Source organism: Coloeus monedula (genome assembly GCF_965178545.1).
Source record: "Coloeus monedula genome assembly, chromosome: 4".
In the NCBI taxonomy this organism is placed as follows: Eukaryota; Metazoa; Chordata; class Aves; order Passeriformes; family Corvidae; genus Coloeus; species Coloeus monedula.
Window position 1 is genome coordinate 60,779,233 of NC_138784.1, and position 27,255 is coordinate 60,806,487.

General features: G+C 35.7%; 1 protein-coding gene across 1 annotated transcript in view; it reads right to left on the reverse strand.

Annotated features, from left to right (window-relative positions):
* TBC1D22A (TBC1 domain family member 22A) overlaps window positions 1–27,255 on the reverse strand; it is a 146,104-nt gene that overhangs the window by 61,667 nt on the left and 57,182 nt on the right. Inside the window, exons 10-11 of the mRNA XM_082280294.1 lie at window positions 20,405–20,480; window positions 6,648–6,775 (exon numbers count right to left, since the gene is read on the reverse strand). Of these exons, the coding sequence (XP_082136420.1) occupies window positions 6,648–6,775; window positions 20,405–20,480 (204 nt within the window). The remainder of the gene's footprint in view (window positions 1–6,647; window positions 6,776–20,404; window positions 20,481–27,255) is intronic.

Sequence of the window (27,255 nt, forward strand, 5' to 3'; positions counted from 1 at the left end):
CAACTCTACTGGAAAACACTTAAATCATTCTCATGTTGAGGGAATGAAATTCTCTGATTGAGTCTATGTGGAAAATAGAAACATAGGAAAAAACCATAGCTGCATTTTTGAACACTTTCTAAATTCCAATGATTTATGGCCAGACAAAAATCATTATTATGTGTAATTTTTTTCCCCTCTTTATCTCTTTTTTTTTTTTTTTTTTTTTTTTTTTTTTCCGGGGGGACAGGGTGAAGGAGGAGCAGGAGGTGGTAGTGTTACAATTTAGGTAACTAAAATTTTATTTTAACAATTCTCTACACTTAGACATCTACTTTCCCATTGGATAAAGAGAAAACCTGTGCTTCTGCAGTTTTTCATGAGCTTAATAAGATTGCTGGATTCTCAGCACTTCTGGAAAATTGTACCAATATTATTTCTTAAAAGTTAACATTAGATGCCTACTTTTAAACAAAATACCCTTAATGAAAAGCTAATAATGAGCTACATAAATGATACAAACAAATATCATGTCTGTTACCATATTGGTCAACAAACCATATGAGGTCCAATATGAGATACATGAAAATAAAAATGAACACTAAGTCAAAGAAATGAAAAATACACTTCAGCCGTCCTTGAAGAAGGGAAGGATGTAAATGGTGATCAATTACATGTGATGATACATTTACATTTTCCAGAAAAAAATAGCATTTATTTTGGGCTAAGAAAGCATCAGTCTCCTCGATTAAGAAAAAAGAATAAATGTGAAGGAGGAAAAAAAATGTCTTTTTCTAGACCCACCTGCATGATTTCAGGAAGAAAGACAGAAGCCAACAGGCTCCACCAGCAACAGCTGCTCCCTACTGAAGTTTGCCTAAGGGATGCAGCCTGAGAAATGTACTAACTACCAAAGAAGAAAATCTTCTTAGGAAAGATGGCAAATAAGGACAAGCAATCATTCTGATCGAACACTAGGGCTGAAATCACAGCTCTACTCTCTCATCCTCACTCCCTTGCACTGGCTGTGGTACTCATCAGCCTCCTCACTTCCCTAATGTGAAGAAAACTAACAGATACTGCCAGGGAGCTGAGGGGAACAGAAACTAGAAGAAAAATCTGTTTCAGCAGTGAGACAGTAAATCAACTCACCAATACTGTCAAAACCTATCAGCGTTATTGTTTGCTTTTTTCTGTGTCTTTTGTTAATCTTTGTAACTGTTTTGCATTTTACATGGCAGGATTTTATAAATTCTTTCATTTGCACTTAATTTTATGCAGTAAGCCTTAAAGTAATACTAAAGTTTTCCTCACACAAGAACAGGGCAATGCTGTAAAGTAGGACAGCAGGGCACTGCAAACAGTACAAAACATTGGTTTTGTATTTCCAATGAGTCTGAGTGCATTATTCATGCCAACTGCATCATCTACTTACTGGTGAGCTGGCACTACAGCAGTCAGCTAAATGGTACCAAACAAAAAGGCCTCCTGGCAGGTGAAAATATTAGGTTGTCCACTTCAACTCTAAATATTCACACAGCATATGACAGCACGTATTAAGAATTGGAAGCTAACATACATAGCTGCTACTTTATTTTCCTTTTCTGTTTTCATTTTTTCTGAGCAAGGTTTTAGCTATGAAACCTGTGCTGGTGTCTCTTCTGCAAATTATGTACTACTACTGTGGTGAGTTACACAGAGAAATCACTTCACATAAGACAGCACAAAAAGATAATTTATATAAGAATGTCAGATCAGAAGGAAAAAACTTTAATGAAAAATACATACACTCCATTCTACATGAAAAATAAATAAAATTAAGTACTTATATGTCTATGAAAATTCTCATCCTATTTACAACACTAGTGTAACACCTTGTTATCTTGCATCAGGATGATTTGATGGCATTGTTAGAGACTTCTTTCCAGCTGCAAACTGCCTACAAATCAAATGTAGTTTTGAACTCCATATTTAAGCAGTTCTAAACTCTGTTCTGTTCTGTTCTAAGTATTGGTATACAAGCACTGACATTAAAGTCCTGTATTGCCGTTTCTAGTCAAGGATGAAGAACTGGAAATGGATGCCACCACTGTAATGGCATTGCTTCCTATCCCCCAACACAGGAGTACACAGCCATGTAAACACAGCGTATCTTGGAAGTGCCTGAAGGACAACGCACATTCTAAGAATTTAAATAAATGAAAATAAAAACTTTAATGGAAACTTCAATAAAATGTCTTAGTCTGAAGAAAGGATACTTTCTTATTTGATGGTAAGCACACAAAGTATTTATCTAGAGTAAGACAGCACAGATGCTGAGCATTGAGACATCTCCACCTTTTCTAATACAGTATGTTGAATCTTGAGTTAAAGTTAGAAGCCCACAAAAGTCAGTTTCAAATAGCAATCTTTAAAATAGTGTCAAAGCACCCTTCTGTCAAGGACCAAATATAAAACTAACTTGCATTTTGTAAGTCCACAGAAATATGTTAAACACTTATATATCCTGAATAATTCAGTCATCATGCTACTTCATTTTACCAATCGTTTGTGCCAAAAAAGATGATAACATATATGATAAAAAGGCAAGATATAATAAAAGATAAAACTCAGGTCTTATGTTTCACTATTTTGGTTTGCGGACATGAACATCATATAAATCAGTTTCAATTCTATGAATTTAAATTTCAAATGTCTTGGTTATAACTTAACAAGCAGTTTCTATTTTGAAAGAATTTACAAGGTATTTACTGCATTTATATAAAAACAAAATCCACAAAAAACAAAGCCTGAAACAAGTGAAGAAGTGGGATAATTCACTCATTAAAATGCAATTCAGGTTAAAGAATAAATCAAACTAAATACTTACGGCTAAGAAGCTTTCTCAACATATCCTTCATAAGCAAAATGCATAATGTCTTTCATGTCTACTTTTTCTACTTTACACAGTTCTTCAGATAAAGTGATGTATTTTAGTGGATTTCATAGATAGTTACGGAATGACAGAGTACTTACTGAAGTGAGGATTTGGGAACCTTTCCAAATTTCTCTTCCCCTCAACTCCAACTAGCTCAAGTGCAGGTATTTTGGGTATGTTCAATGATTTACTCCACACACCCTAACAAATGACTGATGAATCCTAAATTAAACTAGACAGAGAACATGAGTCCAGCTAGAGTACTCTTACTACCATACATTCTGCCACAGAGGTGGACATCATTAAAGTGTCCAATTTTATTCCCACCAAAGTCAATGGAAGAACAGTGACAAATATTGAGAGCCAGAATGCAGTTCTAACACCTCCAGCCAACAGCGGCTCTGTCACACTAGGAAATACACAACAGCAGACTATTTAAGAGTGCTGTTATTCCCCTGAAAGCCCTCTGTTGCAGTTCATGAGAAACTGGGGCCTGCTGTGAGAATCACCAATCTAGAATTTAAGCTGGAAACAGCACAGTATTTATTTTTCCAATGCAACAGAGGAAAACAAGCAGCTCGGCGAAATAAGGCATGGTTTCAGCTTTAACAGGGAGAGAGGAAGACACAAGAGAGAAAAATTCTATTTTCTGTGAAAACATCAGCAGCAGATCTTCTCTTTCAAGAGGTGCCACTGTTCTCTACTTGTTGGATTTCTGCAGGAAACGGAACCAGAATGCACTCCTGGTGCAGACATGAAGGGATCTGACAATTCCACCTGCCTTCCTATTCCTTCCACATGAAGGGATCTGACTGTCCCACCCATCCTGAACCCTCCTCTGATGCTGCTCCTATGCCATTCCCACATCATGACACACACTGAGACTAGAGATGACTGTAAACAAGGCCTTCAAAATGCCCCATCCCTTCCCAAGAGCCACAAGGTAGGTAGAGTCTGAGCAAAAGCCCTACAACAAGAGTGTAGGGATGAATGCCTGTAGTCCCTGCTGATGTTACGTTACAACATGGTTAGTTCACCTTTCTGAACTTCAAGTGCAGGTAAAGCTATTTCTGTTTACAGCAGTTCAAGATTATTGGGAGGTAAAAGCCAGTACAGGCACATCCTAAGTACCACTGAAACAGAAGACGGAAAAACTGTGTAAAGCAGAACTCCCACGTTTCCTTAATTTACTGCTTTAGGACACATGAGGTAGCAAAAGCAAGCCTGATAACAGGATCATCAGCTTTTGAGTACATGGAGAAAAGCACTTAAGCATCTATCCAGCCCTTACAATTATTAGTAGGATTGTTCCTCCCATCTGTATCTGGAAAGCTAATTATATTTCTTGCCTTTACTCATTTTACACCGCTCTTTCAAATCCAGTATCACAGGTCCATCCATAGCTAAACCCTCTGAAAAACTTCTTTAACAATTTATCTCGAAATGAGAGACAAATTTTGGCCTATAGCAGGCTTTACGTTAAAAATATGAAACAGACAATACAACCAACTGAACAAACTCCGTCTCTGAAGTGTTTTCCATTCGGAAAGCAGCGCTGCTAATACAGTTGTAAACAATTAAGTTATAAATCACATGCAACAGAACGGCTTCATGAAAAGTTGGGTAAAAATCTGTAACGTTATTGCTTAACACTTTAGCAAAAACTTTGCACAAACTTTATTGGCTCTTGCAGATTCGCTGTATTTATTATCCATAGTAAGAGGGTGAAAAGATGCATATTATAGGTTGATAATCAGTGTAGCATAAGCACAACTGAAATCTGATTAGCAAGGAATTGTTGAGGTTGTTTCAGAAAAAGGGTTGGCAATAGAGGTGACTACATTAAGATATCTTTACTGGTTTGAAATAGACTAGACAAGATATGCATACAGAACAAACTACTAAATAACGAAACCTAGAACACAGTACAGATTTCCTGCACCTACTGAGTCAAAACACAGAATTATTTCTTAAGCTTGTTTAATATACAAAAATAGTCCCGACTCTGGGCATAGGAATTTCATTTAGGTATTTAGATATAAGAAATCTTGATTTAAAATATACAGTTGGAAATTGCATGCAAAGACTTAAGTATTAAGTTTTTAAATACTACTTTAAATACATTAGAATTTTTTAAAAATTAGAATTAAATAATCAGAAACTTATTATGGATAAAGATCCCATTGAAGTGTAACTTGAGAAGTACCTATGGACTAGCAATGAGAAAGGGTTCCTTTCAGCATGGCGATAATTCAAGAAATTAACCCCAGACTTGGTTTTCAAAGGAAATTTCTCAACATTATCATAGAATCATAGCTCAGAGATGAGCACAAATTGGAATTCTGGCAAAAACATATATTTTTGGGGCACACATGAGTGGTTAATTGGATTAAGGAGGCATTCTTACACTATTTTATTGCATTCATAACACTAATGATCAGGTACCAAGTGCAGTGCTAGAGTTAGCATGGTAAAAAAACCTCCAGGAGCTAGAAATACTACAGCAACAGCAACAAAAATTATTCAAAAGGAGATAAATTAGTTACAGTAAAACACTTAAATAGCTCAATCTTACAAATTATCAGGAAGGTCTTACAAAGAATAAATATTTTACACTGGAATAACACAATGAGTAACAGATATTATAATGAAACAAAGGAGGCAAAAGAACCTCAGATGGAAACAATAGCCATGTTCAATTCAGAAATTTGTCGAAGATGAGCAACCAAATAAACTGTGCAAGGATACCACCTCTTAGATTAACAGTAGAACTGATAGATTCCTCATTTCTCAACATGTTCTTATCAGAGTTGGATACCATCAGACTTCACTGAAATAGCTTACTGGACCCATTAAATGAAGAGCAAGCAGTTCCTCACCCTCTGTTACAGGTCTGGATAGATGGTTTAAGTAGACATTCTGGCATTAAAGTGTATGAAACTAACTGAACATCTCTACATAATGAGTAGATATAAAGACAATGATATTTAAAGATATCACGTCTCTTTACAAGGCATAAATTATGAGTTAGTCTCATATTTACTGACTAATCCAGTTGAAAATGCTTATGGAATTTAAAGTATTACTTTTCCCTCTCCCATTGACTTCAACAACAAAGTTGGCAGATAAGAATATATAGTTTAAACATATAGTAAAAAATTGCAACCAGAAGCTACTGGAACATCAAGTAATAGAACTAAGAATGGGTAAACCACTTTTCTCAAATATCAATTCTTTCTCTTGACAACAGGAAAATAAATTATTGAGGAAAAATAATTACTGCAACAAGAGGTCAGCAACATAAAGAGTTTTATCTGGACAAACAATAAGACAGAAGACATGGCAAAGGACGAATGCTGAGAACTGAAGATTGAAAGCTAATATTGGATAGAGTAGTTAAGCAGATGGACAATAAGAAGCCTGGAACTCAGAATCAATGGAGGGCATTGATTAAGCACAATTGAATGTTTCGCTTCTCTGAAGAGACAGAAGGGAATATTGATATCAACTTCAAGTGAGTGTTCATTTTAGTACTATAAACTATCATGAAATCAAGTGCTTGGCTTTGAAGGGCAAGAAAACTGAAGACATTAAATGTTTCTAAGTAGTGGTGATCAGTGAAGGTTTTCTCTCTTATTATGGTAATTCTCAGATGACACTAAAGCAAAAGGTTCAAGAAGAACCACTCACAAAGATACTGGCATGTCCAAAACACATTACCAGAGTTACGGAGGTTTAAAAAAGTACTTACTTGGTATGTGTCCCATAACCTGATGGTACACCGTAAAGGGACTTCTCTCATCAGCAAGTTATTCATCCAACGGAAAGCAAATTGCAAGTATTTCACCTCATGCTGATCCAAGTGCCTGTGAACTTGTTCTGCAGACAGAATAAAGAGGTATTTTACTGCAACTTTTCTGAAGTCTTGAAGTATCAAGTACATTGTCTAAAACAATAAAATACTCCTCCAATCTCATGGAAACAACTTGTGGTAATGCATGCAAATTCTCATAACCAAACGAGAGCACTGAATATACAAATTAGTTAAACATTACACTGGATTGATTTTTCTGCCACTAGATGGATTAAATAACTGGTCCGAGTTGTGCACTATCTTAAGAAAACATTAAGATCAGAGCTTTATAATATACCACAAAAACATACAAAATTATAATGTGAAATTATTAGGTACATATATCCTCATTATTTTCTTAGGTTACAAATTATTTGGGGCAAGAAACATAGCTTCCAAATAACATAATGGCCTCCAAAAATAAAGTGTTGGCAATCTAAAAGAAAAATAAAAAAAAATACAAAACCTAAAAAAAAATTTAAAAAAAGAAACAAACATTATTAAATTAAGAAGGCAAAGAAATATAAGGAAAGGACATACAAAGGTTGCATTCATTTGAGAAAAAAAATGAGACTAATGTGTAGGAAATACAGTTGAGAAAGCTTTACTAATTTGCAGCTTAAATAATTTCTTAGTATTACAAATAAATGCAAATAAAACCACTACAAATCAACGGTTTCTACACTCATACCCAAACGCACTGTGTTTATTGTAGAACATTATATTATTTGAAAGCTGTGATAGTCACTTGCAAGGTTATTGATAGAGCTAATAGAACTAATCTACTACACGGCTTGTCTATATTGAGCAGAATTTTCTCCAAAAAGGATCACAGACATTCTGTTAGCAGGCTTTAGTTAACAGGCTCAGATATGGTATTAGCACGGTGTAGATGACAAATACTGCAGAAACACCAATGTCTTATTTTGGACAAATTTATGACAAAAAGTCTTTATTAAAGCCTAAATAAGACATTCCTACTGTCTTTCCGTATACAAATATATTCTTTGGAGATTTTTGCTGCCCAGATCACCCCTTCATCCACACTCACAGAGATGTATTATCAGCTAAAACTATGAGTAAATGCTCATCTTACAAACTTTACATATCTAATAAATATCTAAAAATACACTAAACCACTAAATTAATTAAAAGGATAATCCCAAGAGTATGGCAGCACTATTACAGGAAACGTTACCTACAAATTAAGGTAACAGAAGTTAAGTGATACTAAATTATAATAAAGACTGAAGCTGCTCCATTTTTTTTTCCCCTCAAGATGTATTTTTTGGCTATATGAAAGTGTCAGCCAATATAAAACAGTTGTTTCAATATGGAAGCTGGAAGCAGAAATCTTTAAGGTTTTAAAAACAATTACAAATAAGGGTTTTTTTAAAAAATAAGATAACACAACACATTACTCCAAAGGTCCACTTATCACATCTTGTCTCCAATGATAGCTGAAAACAAATATCAATGAAAATGTATTAAGCACTGGTATTTCTCCATAGCACTTGTCAGCCTCCATTTATCTGTGGCTAAAGCAGTCTTCAGCAGACCTGGTATCTATGTTCTTAAAGTCATACTCTTCTACAATATAAATATAAACAAATATAGACAAATTCTTAAATTGTGAGGCCCAGAACTGCACACTGTGCTCAAGGTGATGCTGCATCAACACTGAATGCAGTGGGGTAATCAACTCTTTTGACCAGCTGGTAATGCTGTGTTTGATGCATCCAGGATGGGATTTGCCCTCCTGGCCAGGACACACCAGATCCCTTTCCTCAGGGCTGTTCTCCAGCCACTCTTCTCCCAGTCTATACCTGTGCTCAGAATTACTGTATCATGGGCGTAAACTTGTCATTTGTTCTTGTTAAATTTTCAAATCTTAAATAAATCATTGATGACTGCCCAGTGCTTCAATCTAACAAGATCCCTCTGCAAGGCATCTTGTCCCTCAAGAGTAACCAGTACCTCCCGGTATAGCATCATCTGCAGACTTGGTAATGGTGCATTCAACTCCTGCATCAGAACACTGATAAAAATATTGAACAGAGTCAGCCTTAGAATTGAACCTTGAAGGACATCACTGGTGAACGTTCACCTTCCAGATGTAGCCTCACTCACTACAACCCTTTGAGCCTTGTCCTCTGCCAGTTCTCCACCCACTGCACCATTATTAGATCACTTATTCATGCCAAATGCTGAACTACTATTGTGTGTCTGCCTTTGCTTTAGAAAAATTTAGCTGCAAGTTAAATATACTGAAGTGAGATACTAGGTTAAATTTATTATTTGACTGTCACATTTAGGTACCTAAATTGCAGGCTACTATGATTCGATAATCTAGTACATCAAGCAGGATGCAAAAAAAAGGTCACTTTTATTTCTAAGCAAAGTTACTAACTCACAAAATTTTTGTTCTTCACACAGCAGAAACAATTTTCATTTGGTTGCTTGTAGCCATTAAAAGTAAGTAATGAAGAACAATAAATTGTGCCAGTTGTGATATTTCAACTATGGTAGTTAATGGGCATAATGAATTTCTTGAAAGTTGCTTTCTAGCCTAAACAAGTTGAAAAATGGATTACTAAACTCTGTCCTTTATACCTAATTGATGCAAGACTGGAATAGAAGATGCACTGAGTAAAGAAGCTAATTCTTCCTACTTTGTAAGTAATTGTAAGTAGAGGCTAATTTGCTGATAAAGGTAATTTGGACCAGCATAATCTAAATCTAAATTTTCCATTTCAATGAAAAGAAGTATGTATGTGCAATGAACAAGAAGATACATAATTACTGTCAGCTTTAAGACTTCAAGTATTTTATAAAAACTACTTCTACTGCAGTTTCTGATAGCAAAATTATTTTACAGTTAAAAAAATCAATTCTTTAATCAAAATTTAAAAGAAATAAGAATTACATTTGGTAAGTTTCCCAACATTTTACATAAATCTACACATAAAGTTTGGGTGAAGGAAGTCTTCTGATTAAAGAATAAAATACATTATAGAGATGCATTCCAAAGTAGTATACTGTCAAAAACAGGTAACTTGTAGACAAAAGCCATTTATAACTATTCATATTTTTATTAAATACACTTATTGGTACATTATTTTCAATGATCACAGCCACCTTAAACAGATGCTTCTCATGCTAGATGGGTCCATACACATATTTATTCTTCATGTTCAATGTCAGCGTCTCATGCTGTTTCACTGATTTCAAAATTAAAATCTATATGATTATGAGGATTATGAACTAAACAGTTAAGGACAGAAACAACCTGTACTAAAGCATGACTCTGCTGACCTGACAGAAGGATGCTGTTAGAACAAGCCCCTAAGCAAGCTTACACATAAGCAAAGAGGAATCGCAAAATAATGTAAGATTATGCATGAACTGCCAAATTACTTTGGCACAGCATGGTATCACCACATCCATCTGTACAATTTATCACTTCAGAACATTAGCCTTTTGGTGTTCACCTTTACTCAAAGATTCCTATCAATCCTAGTAATCGTTTCTGATGTTTGACCTAGTTTTGAAATTTTGACTATTACTTAAAGTTTATTTTTTAGTCATATTTCATACCCTGAGCACTTCGTTTTTAACTCTATTTTTTCAATACTTTACATTTGTCATAAAATAAAAATATATAAAAGAACATAAAAATTAAATAAATATAAAATAAGTAAATATAAATAGTAACTATAAAAAGCACTAGGTGTTAAAAATTATCTGAAATGAAGGTAAGCTAACAATATGTCATAAAGAGGCGTTTTAGTTCAACAAAATGAAGAAAAATGAGTATTTCTCATGAAAAGCCACACAATTTTTCTTAAAAAGTGCAAGAGTAACTGCTCAGATACCAAAGCAAAAAGAAAGCAAAATAATGAGCCAATCTTTGCCACAGGAACTTAATGGCATTGCCATTTGCATGCACAATGATTTTTGTGCATCGATCTTTAACCTATGAAAACATGCTGTAGAAACACGCTAGCACTCCTGTTTTCCATGGAATCATGTAATCATTTAGGCTGGAAAAGACCTGTAAGATCTTGATACTAAACCATTAACTTAACACTAAAGCCCACCACTAAACCATGTTCCTAAATGCCACATCTACACATCTTTTAAATATCTCCAGCGATGGTGACTCAACCACTTCCCTGGGCAGCCTGTTCCAGTCCTTGATAATCCTTCTGGTGAAGAAATGTTTCCTGATCTCCAACCTAAACTTCTCCTAACACAACATCCTCTTGTCATTTCCTCTCATCCTGTCACTTGTTATTTGGGAGAAGTGACCAACTCCTACCTGGCTACAACCTCCTTTCAGGCAGTTGTAGAAAACAATAATGTCTCCCCTGGCCCTCTTTTCCAGGCTAAACACTCCCAGCTCCCTCAGCCACTCCTCATCAAACTTATGCTCCGGACCCTTCACCAGCTCCACTGCCCTTCTCTGGATGTACTCCAGTACCTCAATGTCTTTCTTTTTGTGAGGGGCCCAGAGCTGAACTCCTCACCAGTGCCAGACAATCACTACCCTGGTCCTGCTGGCCACACTGTTTCTGATACGAGCCAGGATTACACTGGCCTTCTTGGCCACCTGGACACACACAGGCTGATGTTCATCCAGCTGTTGACCAGCACCCCCCAGCCCTTTTCTGCCATGCAGTTTCAGCCATTCTGCCCCACCCTGCAGGGCAGTCTGGGGTTGTTGTGACCGAAGCGCAGGACCTGGCATTTGGCCTTGTTGAACCTCACACAACTGGCCTTGACCCATTGATCCAGCCTGTCCAGATCCCTTTCCGGAGTCTTCCTCCAGCAGATCAACACTCCCACCTGACTTGGTGCAAACTGACTGAGGGTGCACTCCATTCCTATGTTACAGTTCCCACATACAGAACCTTGCTGTCCAAAAGAAAGAACCTTGTCACCAGTCAATGGCTGCCTTCTTTTTTAGTACTCTATCCATTGAAAGCTAATTTTTAAGCTAATTCTCTCTCCTTCTGAATAATTTCTACATTGTTCAAAGCCAGGATGTTTATGGGACACAAAGGTAATGAGTTTGAAGTAAAATCTCAACACCAGATGCTACCAGATGCAGATAAGGGCTTAAAACCCCCAACGTGAAATTCTGAACAAAAGTAATTCTGTAAAGACAACAGCTTAGCAATGAGTTATTAGTAGTTATGTATATTAACTTTTATTAATATACATTAACTACAAAAGAAGTTCCTGCTGACTGAAGAAGACATTCTAAAGATGTGCACCTCAAGACAAGATCTCATCATGATACATAGTTCCACTTTAAGTAATAGTAGAGATCAAAGTAAAATGTTTACACGCTGATTATATCTTGTTCCAGATTTAGTTTATTTTTATAACTGGTTAAAATTGTCCACTGTAAAAAATTACAATAAAAGCATTTTTAAAAATGCACTGAAAAGTCCTAGAAATGAAAATATGATCGGCAGAAACCAAGAAATATTACCAATTACATTCTTCTCATGGCCCACAATTTAAAGATAATGGTCTATTTGAATTTAGCTCACTAAACATACAACTCACAGCTATGACTGAGAAGCATCTTCATCATACACAAAATATATACTCTAATACTGAAAAGCCCAAGACACTGCTACCAAAGCAAAAGAAGAAAATACTAGAAGCAAAAGAAGAAATACTAGAGGAGGGAAGGGGGGAAGGAAAGGCCTAGTTGCCTCATGGAATCAAATGAAAGTAACAACTCTGTGGTATGTAACACCAAATGGAAGAAAATACTAGGAAAAGCATTTAGTAGTAATCAAAAAAGACCTACCCTTCTAGCTCAAAGTTCAAAAAAAATCCTGGTTTCCAGATAGACCTCAAACTTAATATTTTGAGTAAAACGAACAACAGAGAAAAATATGTTTGATGAGACACTTCTACTTCTCTACTTCTCTACCCTGTTCTTCTAAATCATACTTGTGTGCATTCATAAAAGGGTTTATGCCTGACACTTTTTAAATTCTCCATCATGTGAAACATCTTTTTTCTTCCCTTTTTTTCTTTTTTTAATTTGCCATGAAACTAGTAAGTTTTGGCTATTTAAAACTTGAAGTGCTTACAGCAGTCAGGAATTCACAAATTATTTTACAGTCAGTCTCAACTCTTGCTAAGATCTCTGAACCCTGTAATAGCATACAAATATAATCTCCACAGTAAAACATAAAAATATTATTTAAAAGATATATAAATTAATTATAATGCCCAGTGAACAGCACTTACAAGTGGATTAAAGTATAATACAGTAATTACAACCATAAAGTCAGATATAAAATAACTACTATTGAGCTAAATAAAATAGCTTTATTAAAATGTGAAAGAGCTTTACAGTACAAATTAATTAAAACAATTATGAAATGCTTACAAGATTTTCAATCACTTTAGCACCAATCTGGCATATAAAGATGGACCAAGAAACAAGGTCCTTATTTATCACTCATTCTCAATAGCAGCAGTAAGGTCTAAATAAATTCTATGTCCATTTCCAATTCCAAATGCTTTCGCATGGCTGAGTATACCAGTTTTGCAACTCTTGCAATTAGAGCTTTTTTTTCCAGATACTTCAACACAATCCTAATTCAAAGTTATTGGTGTCAGTAAAATGTTTTACAATATAATTAAACATGAACATAATTTTGCACATACAATTATCCATTCTTTAACCATCAAACAAAAAATCATTAGCGTGATTGAATATGTAACAAAGATCAAATGTCATCTATTAGCACAGTTTCATTATCACTTCATTGTATGAACACCCAAGATTCAAATTAAAAACCAAATTAATTAATCTATATCTATCACATATATTGAACAGATAACTTGTTCTGTGAGTTCTTATTAAACAACAGTAAACAGATTAATAAGAAAATGTATTAGTCTTGGTTGATATTTTGCCTTTTTGAGAGTCAGATTTTCTTAAAGAAAAAAGCAAAACCATTTTCTCTGCAGTTTAAAAGGTTCAATCAGCAGAGAAACTGAATGTCCTTCAGAAACTATGAAAGCATTAAAAATACTCATTAGGTATCTCTAAGTACTTTTTGGCTTAAATCGTCATATGAAATTAAGTTCTGAGCAGAACTGTGAAACGTTTGTGTTGGAAGCATTGGACAGTTCAATGGGAATAGGCACCTTTATCTCCTGGGATTCCTGCTGAATGCAAAACATCCACACAACATTCAGAGAAGAAACTGTAACAATCCCAAGTAAAGTGTGGACATTTTAAACTTCAGCAGCCCAGAAAAAAACACACAGCTTTTAAATAAACTCAGACATTAGAAAGGATAATCCCACCAGTACTAATCCTATTCTAATGAACAATGTTTTATAAACTTCTCCAATTAAACAAGAAAACATATTATACATAAATATTGAGAGCTTTACCAACCAACCTTTCAGGCATATCTACAGCAAATATTTCAAAGCATGAGAAGTACGCAGAATGGTACAATTAAATAAGCTCTTTCACTGTGGTTAAACAAAAATGCATATAAAAATGAAAAAGTTTTAACTGACTACATTTCAGGAAGAACTTGATTAGCACATATTTATACATAACAACTATTTACAAGAGAGTTATATTTTAAAAAATTATGTGAGTAGCAAAACTACTCAAAATATGAATTTAAGGCCACAACACTAAAGTACTTTATTACAAGTCCTTAGTTGTGGCATTATCTACAGAACTTTAGATAACTGGCCAACCAAGATATTTGTAACCCAAGAGAAACAAGTAAATAAAGTATGATTAGTAGAGTCAAGATTAATTTGCTTAGAACATTAAGACAAAAGGCATTATCAAATTTGTCATTTGATGTGAATGAGAATACATGTAAAACATGGCAGCAATAAGAAAAATAGGACTTTTAAAATTATTAATAGAACATTGTTTTAAAAGGTGAAACAGCATTTTAACTGCACTTAGGAATAACTAAAGTGTTTCCCCAAACAATACTACTCAGTATTTATTAAAAGTCATTCTTTGAAGCAATCCAAATATAACAACTTAAATTTTGCACTAAAAATACCTTCCTCTTAAAAAATTATTAATTTTTTTTTTACATTAAAATCAATTAGAAATTGTCCCAATGAAAACATCATATGTAGGAATAGCTGGGGTAACTGTCCAGAACAAACAATCAGAAGATGCATTCACAATGGAAATAGCAGAAATTCTGAAATTTTACTGAACCTTTGAAAAATGTAGCTAAATTCTAGATAAACTTCCTTATGAGAAAGTTAAAATGCAGCACTCGTTTTATATTCTTAGGTATTCTTCCATCACTTCCATTTTCAAGAGAAGGGGGGAAGTATATACAGCAATAGTAAGGGCTTTTTTAATTATTATTTTTAATAATTTTCTGCCTTTTTCCATCTCTTGTTACTAAAATTCAAGGGCCAATTCTACAAAAAAAATTGGTGATTTTTGGTGAAAAAATGTGAAACAGTAATAACATGGAATTTCTTTATCTACAAGAGAAAATAAGATCAGACTGTGCAGAACACAAATGCAAAACCTGGCCTGAGCTGTTCTAGAAAACATGCAGAAAAAATCTTTTCAAACTTATCCTCACACAAGTTGCAGAATATTTATACTGAGTTGTCAATACTGCCTTTATAATTTTCTGTAATACTAATAAGAAGCCAACATATATAAAAAATATATTTAACATTACATTAGGCTAAGGTTTTTTTCCTAGAACTGCCTTATTGCTAATTTGGACAGAATGCTACATGATTTTAACATCTTTTATCAATGTTTATGGAATCCCCAGACATCTTTTATCTACAAAAGCCTTCTCCAAATGGCTACCTCAAACTCTCATGTAATTTCCAGTTGTCTTACAGTAAATTGAAGAAGTTTAGACTCTTCCAAGCATGAAACCAGCCAAGTGCTAAGCACCCATAAATTCTGGAAACACAAATCCTGAATTAATTTGGGCATTCCTACAACATGCCTCTTTGCTTTCTAGCCTAAATGAAGCGAAAGTGGAAGATAGCATGTCACATGAGTATGACCTTTTACAAACCATGAGAAATGGTTCATGATTTAGAGTAGAGAAGCTCTACTGTCATTACAGGAAACAGAAAAGATAATTAGTTATAAGAGATTCCTCATATTATTGATCCTCCCTCTCAATTTTTTTGTATAATTCCAAGAAAAACCTGAATGATGATGACAAGAACATTAATGAGATTGAATAATATTTTATCTTCAAACTCCATCTCATCTATAACAATATTCTATTAACAAACTAGAAAACTTCCATTAAACAAAATTCATCAAAATTATTTTCTAGAGTTTAAGCAGAATGAGATTATGAATAAATTAAGAGAGTATTTTGGCTGTTTGAAATCTTCGGTAATGTTCTGGAGTGTTGCTGCCTGTTCCGAGCTTCCCCTCCCCCCTCCCAAAGACATGTGCTCAGAGGTCCTTTGTTCCAAGCGCGGGCAAAGCCAAATGTAACTCAGACTCTTCAGCAGTGTCTGATTGGCCGCTCACCCCGGGTCCGCCCCCAGTCCTCCCCTTTCCCCTTCTCCTAACAAAAGATGGTCGAGGAGAGGCCACGCCCTCTCACTCAGCTCAGCGACTTTCCTGCGAACATCTCTGGTTGTCTGTCTCGTTTGAAAGCTTCTAACTGCAGGGAATTGAGCGGGCAGGGAGCTATATTTCTCCCTCTTTGCTTCTGCTGATGGTATTTGCTCTGCAGCTGATTCAGGTACCGATTTTAGAGCTACCAAAGTGCTAGATCGCCCGTGCTACCTCTCAAGGCTGCTCGGGGCTTTCTAAGGCATTGAAATACAAGTGCTAGCCGGTATAAAGCTAAAAAGATACCTTCCACACTGGAGTGTACACACAAGGACAGTTACTTTAAGGGGAGTTGTGATCCATATGGCTGGGTTGATGAAGGTTGCTTGAATCACTGACATAATGCATTAGCACTCTCCAAAGCACAAGCATCACCTTTCATATACTGGTAATCCATTATTATTAGCAAATAAGTAGCACAAGCTTCAACCACTCACACAGCTACTTACTACATCAAGATTCACTTCACCGTGTGTGGATACAAATATTGCTGCTAGGAAGAATTTTTCTTGCTTCTTTCCAGTCCCGTGAAATATTTTTCTCTCTCATGGAAGATATTTGTAGAGTTCTATAAACTATGAACTTGTGACCTTGTAGAGCTTTGTTTATGATGCAGTAGAAAAATATTTTGACAATGGATGTTTTAGGATTTTAGCCAATCACCCCAGGGGGGTGGCTGATCCTTTGACCAATTAGACTATGAAGAAAAAAGTCTATAAAAGAGTTGTAAAATAATTAAATAAAGGAATCGTGCTGCACAATGCCTGCCTGTTGGATCTCTCTTCTTCTCCCTTCCACTGCAGGACGCCATGATAACCATGCAGCTATCCAGCATTGAGAAAATAATGTGACACAGTACCAACAGGAATATTATTTTCTTGCACAGTAACCTTAATGAGTACTTAGGATAAGTACAGCAAATACGGATCATGAGAGGCTTTTTTAAAAGGCAAAGCCACTGAATTTATATCAACCATACATTTTCCTTTAACTGCAGTATAGCAAACCCAGTATAAAAAGACAAAAGCAAAAAGGAAATTAAGACTAAACCATAATATTCAATCAAATTATGCCACGATTCCACCAAAAAGCCAACAAGTTCAGGATCCCTGAGCTGAGGCATCCAAAATGTACTGCAGTACACAACCAGCATTGTCTAATTAACAACTAAAACTTTATTTTGATCTTACACATACTTTGGTGTGCTTTCCTTGCAAAAAAAAGTAACTGACTGGACAGTCTTCTAGACAAAAAGCAACAGCCCAAAGAATATTGAAAAATGTGTATCTTTAATATCCAAAACATTTAACTGTACACCTGCATTATAAATTAGGTTGTGATCAGCAATACAAAGCCCAATTGACCACTAATTACTAATGGTATCCCTCCAAAGTCAGCACTGGGGCCAATACCTTTGTTAAAAACTAACGATAGCACAGAGTAGACGCCGTGTTTGCAAATGGTGGGGAGGAGTGCTTGACACGTTGGAAGTGAGGGCTACTCTTTGAATGAACCTTGGCAGGCTGAAGGAATGGCTAAGAGGAACCTCCTGAGGTTCAGGAGAGGCAAGTGTCCTCTCTCTGGGATGGAACAGTCTCATTCAACAAGCACTGCCTGGGCACAACTTGATGGAGAGCAGCTCTGCCGAGAAGGACTTGGGGATCCTCACGGACAACAGGCTGTACCCAAGAATGTCCTTGCAGAAAGTAAGGCCAAATATATGTTGGGCTTTCTAAGCAAGAAAGAAGCCAACAGGTCAGGAGAAGCGATTCTTTCTCTGTATTCGCCACTTGGGAAACCATGTCTGCAGCATTACCTCCAATTCTGTGCCACTGGCACACATGAGCAAGCCCGGGGGGGGGCAGAGGAAGCTGGAGCACTTCACACACGAAAAGAGGATGATAGAACTCCATTTGCTCAACCATAAAAAAAGTCTATGAATAGGTGCAACTACCTAATGGGAGCATGTACAGAACATGGAGCCAAATTCTTCTCAGAGGTATACTGAGACAAAATAAAAGCTGGTAGACATAAGCTCAATTTAAAAAAATAATTATTTATATAAAAAAAAATGTCAGCAGAAGTAGTCAAACTTCCAATATTCTTACCCAAAGAAGCTGCAGAATCTCCATCCTCGGAATCACTCAAAACTCAACAGGGCAAGACTCCACACAGCCTGATCTAAGTTGGCCCTGTCCCATTAGATAAAGAGTGATCAAGGCAAGGGCAAAGGCTTGGAACACTGACTTCCAGAGGCCCCATATAACCTAAGCAGTTCTAAATTTCCATCAATATTTACTAGCAAACACTCATGACATCTACTGAGAACTAACAAAAAAATTATAAAGATCTCACAACTTTATTTTATATTAGATAAAAAACAGGAATCCACACTTTACTTTCAGCTACAAAGGATGATCAAAGGACCCTATAAGACGACTTGTTTTTTTAAAGTGTGAAGCTTTAAAAATAATGCTTCCTAAACCTAAAAATTGAGAGAAATTATTTAACTATATCCCTAAAGCACTGAAGGTACAAATAGGACTTCAGCATTTCTTTTTTCCTTAAACTAAACAATAATATATTGTATTATACTTAATATTTTTATTAAATCAAACAATAAAGTTGGCAATCAGAATGCTATTTCTAGTTTTAAAAACTTGGTTAAACAATTTGTTTATATAAATGTTCATTGACCAAGTTAAGGAAGTCTATTTATAGGAATTTTAATTAGACACGTCATTTACTATACAATCATTTGTTTCTGAAATGTAAACATCAATATTGGCACAAGACTAAAATTACATATAAAAAGTCACATTACAAGAAGTTAGATTATTTTTGAAGTAACAAAATACACTGATTTACCTATATTTTTAATAGAAATATTTAGCAACCCAATATACAGAAATATGCCCTTATATTTTTCATATTCACTTGCATTTAAAAAAAAATATACCTACGAAAAAAGTTTTTACATACATTTAAGTTCATAATGTAACATTAGACAAACACTGTTCTCCTGCCCTTGGTTTTTGATCATTAAAAATACTTTAACATTCTAGAAAAACACAAAGACCATTATCAAATATTAAGGATGTATACACAAGCAGACAAAATCTCCTACGGCCAGCACTGGCACAACAGAACCTTCATAGTATATGTAACAAAAAGAGGGAATTAATGTTTCCAAGAAGATTATCAAATATTAAGCTACAGAAGAAATATTTTTTCTAAGTCATCACTGACAGGCTAGTGTTGCAAATATATGCCTGGTTCTCCTTGGCTGCATTTTGTTAATACTCTGTTCATTAATTTAATAAACTATCAAGAGAGTATGTTTAGAATGGGCAAGCATTATCTCTTGCATTTCATTTAATTAAACTCTATTCTAGCTATACGACAGTCAGCATTTCATGAAAGGAATCATTTTAAGGATGAAGGTAGAAAATATTTCAAAGTGCGCTGCTAAAACATGAAAGCATAATCTAAAATTACCCCTGCACACACTGTAATTTATCTATAAAATTAAAGATGTTATTTCCAGAGTTCATAATTAATTGGATTCCACAGAGAAATTATGCAGCATTCCAGATAGCAAAATGATGCACAAAGGCACAAAACATAGTGCCGAAGGACAACCATAAACAACCACTGTGACTTGCCCACATTACAACAACCATTGAGGCTTAATGGGAAATGAATACTGGCTGCCTTTTGTATGTGGTCATTACTCTGCTGCGAAGAAATTGCCATTGAATTTGGATTATATTGCCTTAATAAAAAGTAATGAAAGAGGCTCATGCTCTAGTGGCTTTCTTTTAAATGATGCACAACAATCATCCACAAAGGCCAGTGTGCCACAAACTAATGATGACACCTCACCGGAGGAAGGAGATGTTACCACACCATTGCAGGCGACTGCAGTGATGTTGGCTTTTCTCACAAACATTTTAACTAAACACATTCAATGTAACATCAGTTAGAAATTAGTTTAGCCTTTGAGACTTACCATCAATCCGACTAACAAGTTCTTCCAACATCTTCACTTTCTTCTGAATTCCTGGCTGTGCAAATGTGTAGTTGTCCTAAAAAGGAGACCACATAAAAATACTAGTTGCAGAAAAGCAAAAAAGGTTTCTTTTCTTAAATCCATGTATTTTTCTCTGTTTTCTTACGGTGTTTCTGTTTAGCGTCTATATTTCCTAGGTCTGCTTCTACAGTAAAACAGTAAATCATCACACTGTACAGTCCTGTGAGTTCCCACCTCTAACAGTATATTCTGTATAGATATTCCTGCATCAATTGCTCTCTACTTCCCAATCTAGTGGAATTACTTTATTGCAGAAATCCAAGTAACTTTAAAAGGCCCTCATCTTACATGCCAAAATGCGCCATGCTAGAGATTTTTAAGGTGATTTTTTTCTCATAAATTTACAATTCTACAAATAATGTAGGAAATATGAAAATTTAGCCTATAATCAGAGACAGGGAAAGAATGTGATCTTTAGAATTGCAGAGTGATAACTTCAAGCAGAATAAGAAATCAAAAGTCTGTTTTAATGTACTCATAACTGTTCTGAACCCAAGATTACAGCTAATATCATAAATCAAAATCTAATACACAAGCTAAGTAGCTAAAAAGGCATTATATTTGCATATATTTCTTTGAATGGATTAACTCTAAATGGATTTTTAATTTGCAGATTGCAGCTCTATAATATAGACTTGAGTTTTAAATAATGAGAGCAAAAAAGATATCTCTGCTTGAAACACAAAGTGATCAATCTATTAAAATAATGAAATTATTTAAATATACAGCAATCTTTCTGAATATTTAATTGACAATCCCTCCATTCAGCTCATTTTGTTACAGTTGTCTTCCTGTGGTTCTTGAGAGATTCAAGAAAAGAAAATTACACATATGTATTTTAAAAGAAAGTTGATATGTAGAATTTTTTTTGTGTAACCACCACATACACAGAAAAGAAAGGTAAAGAATGTTTTGCCTCAACTGCTACTGTTTGAGTAGTTCCTTTATCAATTGGAGCTGAGTAATCCCAAAAATTACTCTAACATTTTTTTCACTTACATTGAAATATTAATTTTTCTTGTCTTTATTTCAAATTTCTACTTGGTCTTAGAGTAAAAGAGATGATTATCAGTTCATTTTTATGTATCCTGATACGGTTTTCTATTAGAAACAAAAGAAGTCTTATTGACCCTTTTGACTATATTCACATGGAGGTTTTTTAGGTGTTATTTGACTTACGAAACTGAATTGCAATTTATTCTTCAGATTCTGTAAAACTGCTATAAAGTGTGAAGCCTAAAAGGTCACAAGGCAAAATGATACACTAATAATTCTGTAAGTACATCAGCCAACAAGTAATTTACAGTATCAAAAAGTCTACTGTATGCTCTGATCACTTGTACCTGACCACAGTAGTAGCTATTTTAAAATTCATAGCAAAATTTTCTACTGGTGTAGCAGTAGCCCTTTCACAGTAATTAATATTAGAACTCAACATATAAACCAAAACAGTATGGATGAGGAAGCAAAAATAATTCTCTGAATTTTTTAATTTTCCACAGGAATCACCAAGTAAAATAGGCAACAATTTCACCTTTTTGACATTAATTCTCAAAAAGAACATGAGCATCCTTGTAGTACAATAAAGCACCAAAACTGAAAGAATGGAAAGACTCGCACAGAATTCAGATCTATTATAACCTCATTTCAGGGAGAAAGAAACTATCCCATGCACTGGTACACTGCCTTTTATACAAGTCTGGCACATGGATAATATCCAGGATACAGCATCTTTAGGAAATCATAATCGTTTTCTTTACAGAACGTGCTCCTAAAACAAAAACCACATTCGCTTTTTTTTTCCCCCAAAATGCTTGTACACTGTTCTATTTATTTATTTGAACAAAGTTAACTGGGGTTTCTAGAAGTAGTACTGCACTCAAAGTACAGCAACATTTATTTGGTATATATTATTATAAATAATATGGTATTTAATTATTTCCTCTGTAACAGATCCCCTGTAAAAGAATGTTCCTGTATTTAACACTGAAAATCAACACAGAGCTAAAACACTAGTGCTTCGATCATTAGTCTCTCCCTAGGTAGTGCAACTCTTGACTGTGATCTATGAATCTGAAACTCCTTTCTTTCTCAAAGCCTAATTTACTCCATACACACCTGGAAATGCAACCCAAAACTGCCATCTTGATTTGAAAACAGGTAAATTTGCTTTTCACTATGTTTGATCTCTCATCTGTTTATTTTTCTGTTCATTATTTTGGCTGCAAATGAACACAGCTGGGGGTCACTCTTCTACTTGCGCTGACTCACCTAAACTGGAAAGATCTTTATTGGCTTTCCCAGTCCCCTCTTCTAATTAAACTGTGTTGTACCCACCCCTCCTATGATACCTGTAGTTGACTTTCTGGAGTTCCTGAAACTGTGAGAAGGACTTTGTAAAAATAAAAGGTGTTCTGTTACCCAGTATTCTTGCTTCTTTTGTGCTTATAGGTTGTCATAGGTTAGCAAGCATAGTCCCAAAAGGGATGTCCTTGCTAAGGAGTGCTTACAGCTTCCTCTGGGACCTGACAGAACCTATCAGCTGGCCAGTTTGAATATGGACAATTCTTTAAGCCACTTAAAGTTGTGACCACCTCTGTGATCCACACTTAAGAATAGACAAACTCCCCCCCAAGCTCTCTCTCGTTTCCGGCGCTGGGACAGGTGGCTGCGGGGCCTGAGTGGGGGCCAGCGGGCCCGGCCCCTGCTCGGGCCAGGCCACGGCTCCAGGATGACCCCCCCCAGCAGGGCTGTGGGCAGCCAGAGCGGCTTGGAAACCGCCCCCCTCTCCACTGCGGCCCAGATTTCAGCAATGGTGGCACCGCTGTCCGGCAGAGGCCAGGTGACCAACAGCGATAAACCACATTCCAGCTGCAAGGCCGAGGTGAGATCTGGGGGGTGGAGTGTTCAACTCGTAAGCAAAAGCACCTGCACTGAGATAGGCAGATGCTGTAATCTCATGAGAAGTTTGGACAGGGAGAGATGGAAGCGATGAGGACTTTTGCTCCAAATGGGAAAGGAGAAAACCTCAGTTCCTAGAGATGCTCCCAGAGATAGTCCTAAAGATGAAGATGAGGAAGACCCTTTGCTCCCACAGAAGGAGAAGGGCCTCTGTTCTTAGAGATGAAATGCTCCCAGAGATGGGTGAAGAGAACTTTTATTTCTGAACGGCTCAACCTTAAAATTGTACCCCAAAAAACTTCAAGAGTGGGCCCTCGAAAGCAGGTGTGGGAAAGCTGCAAGTTGGGGGAAGGGACTCACATGTGAGCAGAGACTCCTCTTCCTAAATGGACTGAACAATATTTGGAAGTGGGCGGCTGTCTCGTTGTGATAATGTTTTCATGGCACGAGCAAGAAGAGACTTCTCTTTCTAAATGGACTGAACAAGGTTATTATGGAAGTGGTAAACAGACTGAACATCTTAAGGGTTGTCTTTTTACATTGTCAGTGGGAGAAGGGAGGAAGGTGGGGGGAGGAGGAGAGTTCTGAAGGTGGTATAATATTTTTTTCCTCTTTTAGGTCTGTTAATAAACTTCTTCATATTCTTTCAAGTTTGGTGCCTGCTTTGCATTTCTCCTAATTCTTATCTCACAGAAGATAAACAATAATGAGTATTTTGGACCAAATCACTACACTAAATTGGCGTTTCCGCCCGGTTACAAACCCAACCCGCTACATAGGTGAAGGAAAAACAGTAAAACAGAAAAGAAAAAACATGCCAAACTCATAAAATTCATGAATTATTGCCCAGGGCTGTTGAGCCAAGACAATCCTTTTCTCAATTAGGACTACTTCAGAGTTTGTCTTTTACTCATTATCAATGGTCAAAGTTTCAAATGAGGAAATACAACAAAAATTTTCAGGATGAAAACAAGGAGTTCACATAAAATATCTCTTCTTTCTAAACACTGTTCTTGACACTTTCCAGTAAGCATTCACATATTACAAAGTATGCATGGGTACACACCAGAATCCATGATAAACATAAAAATTCATGCACTGGTGTGCAATACCTAAATTCCTTGACGTTCTGCTCAGATAGCTTCCAACACACTTTCAGTGAACTATGCTAACCTGCTTCACAGCTGAATGGTTAAAACATCTAGTTTAGACTGACACATAATTAGTTTCAACTTACAATACAGAAGGTTAGGACTTCATAATGTCACAAGAGATCAAAACTTGTTTCAGCTTCAAATCTTTGTGTTAGTAGTCTGTATTTATCCTGTAGAAGCTGGTATAACCACCCCACTTCCCTGCAACTACAACTAGGTCTGGCAGGATTTCTCAAAACCCAGTTGTTATAACTTAAAATAGAATACTAAAATTATAGACTTCACTAAACATTCAAAAAAGTATTAAGTAATTCCTTACTTTTTTTAAGGGTAGAGAAATTCTAAATGGAAAAAACTTGGAAAAATGCTCATAACAAATTTAACTGGGACTGTCCTCCCAGAGAGAGGGGTAGAGAGAGGGATACAGAGAGAGATAGAAAGAGAGACTTTGCAGGCACTAGCTGAAGAAAATCCCCCATCTTTTTCTTTAAATAGGTGATGATGGGATAATTTTAAGAGAAGAAGCAGCAAGCTGAAGAGGAATGGAAAACAATCTTTCATGTCACCATGAAGGAGAAACAGAGCCAGCCAAACTAAAAGAAAAAACACTGTCAATAATTTGACATAATGACTGCAGCCAAGCAGAGGCACAATGCTTCTTATCTTTTCAGGTCATACAAACTGTTCACCAACAGTGTACTGAAGAAAATATCAGAAACATTCACAGAAGCAAATGGAAAGCTTTGACACAATGTGTTCATGAGTTGTTTGCTCATTTTATCAATCAGATCAGAGCTTTTAAATATAGAGGATACACTACGCAATCCATATACATCATATGGACATATAGACTTGAATGTCTACTTTCTCTACTGATGCATATTTAAGAATTCCTATGCGTCAATATAGTATGTTCAAGAATAGTGTCACATGAACAAATAACAACTGAAAGAAAACAGTTTTCTTATCCTCATTATGTCACAAAGAGATCTCCTGAATTCTTTTTTACTCATTTAAGTACTTCATTCACATATTTCTGAATTCTCTAAGCAAACCCCTATTAAAAATCTTGGTTTACCTTGTTCTCAAAGTTATGCAAAAAGAGGGGGGCAGGAGGGAGGGAAGCATGACACTAGATAATGATAGCCACCATGTATATTAACACTATCAATGGAAGCACAGTTTACCCAAAATGTTTCTTGAAGATAGATATTATAATGTAAATTCACTCCTGAATACAGTTTAGGACAGAGAGAGTGTGCATGCACAAGAACAAACACACGAGTGTGCTGGACTATGCTGTTAGCACAGTTCATAGCATGTTCCATAACTCTCCAAGACACTTCCTTTAGAAGAAAAAAGGTCTGTCAACCATTGTAATTGTTAAGCCTGACTTTTGAAAATGCAAAATTTCCTAAATTCCAGGAAAAATATTTACATAGCATTGCAGCCCAAAATTTTTACATGAAAAACAGTATCTTACTTATTCCTACATAATAGGACAAAAAAAAAAAGCAACAGCTTATTAAATTGTAGGTACTGATTCTCATGTTAGAATAGTATCCATAGAACCAGAACCAAAGATCCAGCCTTCTAGTGGTCCGTGTAATCAAACCTCAGTTTTATACAAGTGGATGAATTATAAATTACAGAAAGTAGCAATGACAAAAGTGCTCAGGGTATATTTTTGGATTACAGCATAGGCGAGACAACAGTTCAAATCTGGATAACAGCTAGAAATCATAAATACAAACATGTACAATCCCAAAAGCTGCCGCTGCAAATTTTAGGTAGAGGATAAAATACTTTTATGCTGAAGCATACTGATGGCACAGTATATTTCATCTATTGATTACAAATAGATTTGTTGTCTTCCTGAAAATTTTACTCTCAGTGACAGGCTGGAAAACTACATTATTGGCCTCCAAAGGGACATAGCCTCCTTAAAAGCTTCTGAAGACACCCATCCTTAACAAAAACTACAACTCTCAGGATAAATCCTACTGCTGCCCTCAATTTTCTATTACTTGAAGTACCAAAGTTTATTGTTACAAAGTTAAAATTGGCTAGTGGGCCAAGCAAATGAACCACCTTGGATTTTCCCTTTTAAGAGAAGCCAACAGCAAATGACTATAGGGGATGGTAGGAACACAATAAGCCCAGAGTGATGCACTTGCAGCATTCTTTCAGTTTCCAGTTTGCAGCATGGAGACTTCCCTAACTCAGGGTGGTATCTTCATAATTAAAGTTGTTTGAAGATTTTTTTCTTCAACAAAAGTTCAAATTGTTCAGGTTCTAAACCCATGCAAAATGCTTTTCATCCTTTGACAAGTAGCCCAGCAGCTTAGTTACTCAACCACTCTTTTTTTCTAACAATATCACTCAGTAGAATTACAAGATGCTATCTAGATCTTGCATCAGATGAGATGGAAAGCAAACTTCCTCTTCACCTTCTTCATGCACCTCGTCATTTTAGAAACTTGTATTACATTCCTCCACTTAGCCAAATCCATACATAATCCACCACCTGGAAACTGTTCCATACCTTTGATCACACTTATCTTGTTTCCTTATCATTTTTTTAACTTTTAAGCCCTCTTTTTAAAATGGGACAGACAAAAGAGATTAGAACAGCATAGAGCATACTGAGAACAAGCTCATTTTAAAAGTAGCAAAGTGATGTTTCCTCTCAAAGACTACTTACATAAACTCTTC